This window comes from Solanum tuberosum, unplaced genomic scaffold, assembly GCF_000226075.1.
Source record: "Solanum tuberosum cultivar DM 1-3 516 R44 unplaced genomic scaffold, SolTub_3.0 scf00358, whole genome shotgun sequence".
NCBI lineage: Eukaryota > Viridiplantae > Streptophyta > Magnoliopsida > Solanales > Solanaceae > Solanum > Solanum tuberosum.
In genome coordinates this window covers 48,114-52,725 of record NW_006239288.1, presented here as the reverse complement: position 1 = coordinate 52,725, position 4,612 = coordinate 48,114, and the positions used below count along the sequence as shown (strand labels likewise).

At 28.4% G+C, this 4,612-nt stretch overlaps 1 protein-coding gene across 1 annotated transcript in view; it reads left to right on the top strand.

The window, feature by feature from the left end:
• The window catches only part of LOC107063474 (two-component response regulator ORR24-like), a 14,729-nt gene extending 10,663 nt beyond the window's left edge, over positions 1 to 4,066 (top strand). The window contains exons 2-7 of the mRNA XM_015315386.1: positions 35 to 174; positions 1,698 to 1,847; positions 2,173 to 2,592; positions 2,765 to 2,841; positions 3,098 to 3,880; positions 4,007 to 4,066. Coding sequence (XP_015170872.1) covers positions 35 to 174; positions 1,698 to 1,847; positions 2,173 to 2,592; positions 2,765 to 2,841; positions 3,098 to 3,880; positions 4,007 to 4,066 — 1,630 coding nt within the window. The remainder of the gene's footprint in view (positions 1 to 34; positions 175 to 1,697; positions 1,848 to 2,172; positions 2,593 to 2,764; positions 2,842 to 3,097; positions 3,881 to 4,006) is intronic.
• Positions 4,067 to 4,612: the final 546 nt, after the last annotated feature.

Sequence of the window (4,612 nt, the reverse complement as noted above, 5' to 3'; positions counted from 1 at the left end):
ATAGCGTTTTTTTTTTTTTTTTTTTTTTTAACAGAACAAAATTTTCAATGATAGAGAATTCAATGGCCGATTTTTATCATAAAATGATAGATGAAGTTTCTGTGTTGTTGATTGATGATGATAAAAAATTTGTCAGTGAGATGATTTATTTACTCGAGTCTCACGAATATAAAGGTAAATATGCACTACTCCAAAAAATACATATAGAACTTAAATTTGTGTGATATGTTTTATTTTCATAATAGATTTTATTGATATGATACTTGTTATCTTATTTTTTATTTTATTTTGTATCAATCGTCTTTTAGATCTCATTAATTTTTTAGATCTTGAATTTGTTTTTCTGATTGTCATAACACTGTTTCTTTACTTGTTTATATTTTTTTTACTAGTTACTAAATGACTTTTTGTAATTTCTTTTATAAGCTTGTTACACCCGATTAGTTTTTTCTGTAGAGATCTATATAATTTTTAGTGATGGTGGTAGTTTATATTAATTTTCTTATCATTTAATTTCAATTTTATCAGATATCCTTGAAGAGACATAATCTATACAGATCATTTTATCTACTTAATCAACTTACATGTATGTGTTTTACTCTTGATCTTTTTGTAGAAAAAGAGAAGAAAATGTTCTTTGTCAATTGATCTATAGCAACAAAGAGTTGGAGGAGAAAATCTATTAAATTCTTCAGATACAAATTTTTATTAGGGCTTAGATCTTTAATTTCTATAAATTTATTTATATTTTAGAGAAATAAATTATTCAGATAGTGAAGGCACACAATAAAAACAATGTGAAGAAAGGGAAAGAGAGAAACTGATGAGAGTCAATTATTATTATTATTAATGTTGTTGACTTTGACATAAAAACTTCTTGTCTTTGTTAGGATGTAGACAAAAAATACTTTCACTTTTAATTTTTTAAAAGTATTAAGATATATTGAACTCAATAAGTAAAATTTAGAACGATAACTTAATTAAAATTTGTTTATGTTTTTTTTACTAGATGATAAATGGTTTTTTTTTTTTTAGATTTTTCATAAGCTTGTCACACGCTTGAGATTAGTTTTCTCTATAGAGATCTATATTATTTTTAACGGATATGGTAGTTTATATTAATTTTTTTGTCATTTCAATTTCATCTGATATCCTAGAGGAGGCATAATTTATATTGATCATTTTACCTACTTAATAAACTTAGATGTGTGTTTAACTCTTGATTTTTTTTGTAGAAAAAGAGAAAAAAAATATTTTTTATTAATTGATCTAGAGCTACAAAGAGTGGAAGGAGAAAATCAATTAAATTTTTCAAATGTAAATTTTAATTAAGGCTTATATCTGTGATTTTTACAAATTTATTTATAATTTAAAGAAATAAATTATTTAGATAGTAACAGCAAAAGATTAGGACAATGAAAAGAAAGAGAAAGAAAGAAACAGATTAGAGTCAATCTAGGTATTACTATTATTGACTTTCAGATAAAAAGCTTTTTGTCTTTTATGGGATATAGACAAAAAAAATATATATATAAATAAGTTTTACTATTTTTCAATATACTATTGTTATTTCATTCTTTTAACTACATGTATCTAGAATTTTATTAGTTATTTGTAGTTAAATTTTCATGATAATTTTTTGTATATAATTTTATTTTTGTGTTCTTTTCATTGATCTTTAAAATGCATTGATACAGTTAGGACAGTTGATATGGCTTCACAAGGAATGTCAATGCTCTCCAAAGGAAAGGAAAAAATTGATTTAATGATTATCAATATGAATTCAGCCGGCTTGCTTTCATTTCAGCTTTTGGATCAAGCTGTAGCCTTGGATATAGTTTCAGTTTGTAAGTATTTAATTTTACTCTTCATTTATGACATTTAATATACTTATTAAAAAAAAATTAACTATCAAATATGTCTTTAATTTATCATCTCTAAATAACCCTTAGCTAAATAGATTTTGTTGGTAATATGTCATCAAGAAGGATTAGCTATGAATATTAATTTGTTATTTAGAGTCATAAATTATCTATTATGATAACTCTTATTTTTAGTGATAAGATAATATCTGTTTTTGTAAGAATATATATTGTTATAATAGATAAAAACCAAATTAACCCTTAGATAATGTTTACAATATAATATAATTTTAAAATAACATTAATGCAGGTATTTGTGATGAATACGATGTACGTTCAGCAAAGAAAGCTTTTGAAAGTGGTGCTTATTTTTACATGCAAAAGCAACTTTACCAAGGATTTGTGAAGTACATGTGGCAACTTGTATTGCAAAAGAATATACAAGAGGGAAAGACTATTGATGTCATTGATATTGTTGGAGATAATGTAGAGGAGAATAATGTGCCTATTAATATAGATGAGCAAGGCAATGATATCCATGAGACCACAAATGATGTTGTATCTAATGAAAAGAGCAAATTGAGGAAAAAGAAAGGTAGAAAACTGACTGAAGAGGAAAAGAGTCAAAGCAGTGCTACTAAGGTTATTATTCGACGAAAGACTCGCATCATATGGACTGCGGATCTTCATGACAAATTTCAACAAGCTGTGAACAAACTCAATGATGGCAGTGAGTTTACTTCACAATTATTTATTACTTCATATTTATAATCGTGGTCAACTTACTTGGAATTAAGACGCTCAGACTAATAATTGTATTTAATTCATCTTTCTTATCTTATCTTAATTAGGGATATATGTTAAGTTAAAGTGAATTTTCATTGTTATGAATTGTTTTGTAGGATGTTTTCCAAGTGATATTCTTGAGGCGATGAATGTACCTGGTCTTACTAGGTATCAAGTAGCTAGTCACTTGCAGGTACATTTCTCTGGTGAATTATGTATGTAATATTTGTGTGTATTTGGTAAAAGGAAAAATAAGATTTTATATCACTTTCGCCAATGACATTAATTAACATAAAACCTTTTATGATGTTCAAAAGAATGTTCAACTCAATAATATCATTATCTAGTCTTTAGTTTATATCTTAGCTTTTTTGAGAGATATTTATTGTTAACCTATTATATCAAAGAAAAATAAATAATATTTTTTTCTTCTTCTTAACACCTTACAGAAATGTCGTAACAATACTTGGAAAGCTCCAAGGAAGAGAAAATCTAGTTGTCGTCAATTAGGAATCTCAAGTAGCCTTGGAATATTTGAGACGACGACGTCTCATGTTAAAATGAATGTTACAAATCTACAACAGCAAGAAACCCAAAGAAGCCCAGCAACTCCATTTCTACCAGACAATAATAATATTTTTGCTAGAGGAGCAGAGAGTTCAACTTTGCAGGAGGTCTATGTTGATCCCCAATACCTCAACCCACTTTTATCAAACAATGTTGCTGAGGAGGGACCTTTATGGGGATCAAATATTGGGCTAGAGTTTAACAATGGGATTCATCATGCTCAAAATGACTATGCCTTGGATGTAGCAACAGCGCCAGCTGATACAAATATCTCCAATGCGACAATTGATGGATTGGGAGTAGCAAATAATGATTTTCAGCAACATATTGGTGAGTTGCAAGGATCAAATATTGGGAGCGCGGATTATACACCCGGGCTAGAGTTTAACATTAATGGGATTCATCATACTCAAAATGACTATGCCTTGGATACAAATATCTCCAATGCGACAATTGATGGATTGGGAGTTCAGCAACAAAACATGGCTCAACATATTGTCACAACATCACATGTGAGTGATACTCAAGGAAGTGAGATGATGGATTGTGATGCTTATTTTGATTTCGATAAGCTGGATTTCTTCTATCAGAATAATGAACTTCCAAGTTTTGACCTACCCAATGAACATGACAGTTTGTTTGATCAAGTTTACTCTGATGATATGGTCAGTACTGCTTCTATCTAAACTTTATTTATGTTGCTATGCTACTATTTATTTATCTACATTTGTCATGATGGTAGTTTCTTAGAAACAAATTAAATTTGATGTTAATTATATCTTTATATGCAGGTGACATCCAGTGTTCAATTTCCAGATATAACAAGTTTTCCTGATGATTCTTCAACATGATCCAATGCAGTCTGAGGCTTTTTATGGAGATAAAGTTGTTTCTTCAAGTGGAAATTGCATCTTTCATTTTGTTTTTTAGACTATATATCTAGTACTCTATCTTTTTAATGTTTTATGTTGTTTAGATTATGTAGTATCTTTTTTATGTTTTGTAGTACTCTGGACGGCAAAACTTAGTTAAATTGAAATCCTAAATATTTTGACTTTTAGTCAAGATATACTAGTTTCAATAAATATTGCGTGTCAATATAACTAATGATTCAAGTCCAATAAATATAGATTTAATTGAAGGTTCAATTATATTGAACTAATCCATTCAATTGGGCTACAAATGACAAGTCCTATCCACTCTTCTAGAGGCATAATTTGGTGTCATTTGTCAAACGGAGAAGGGCTTAGAATTCCCTTGAACTGTTGAATTAGTATAAAACTATCAATCATCTACCTTTTAGCCCACATATATCCCAGCCATCAACATTTTGGTTCAAAAACACACTCGAAAGAGTATTCTGATGTCACTTAGGAGAAGTATAGGGAAGTGTGTGC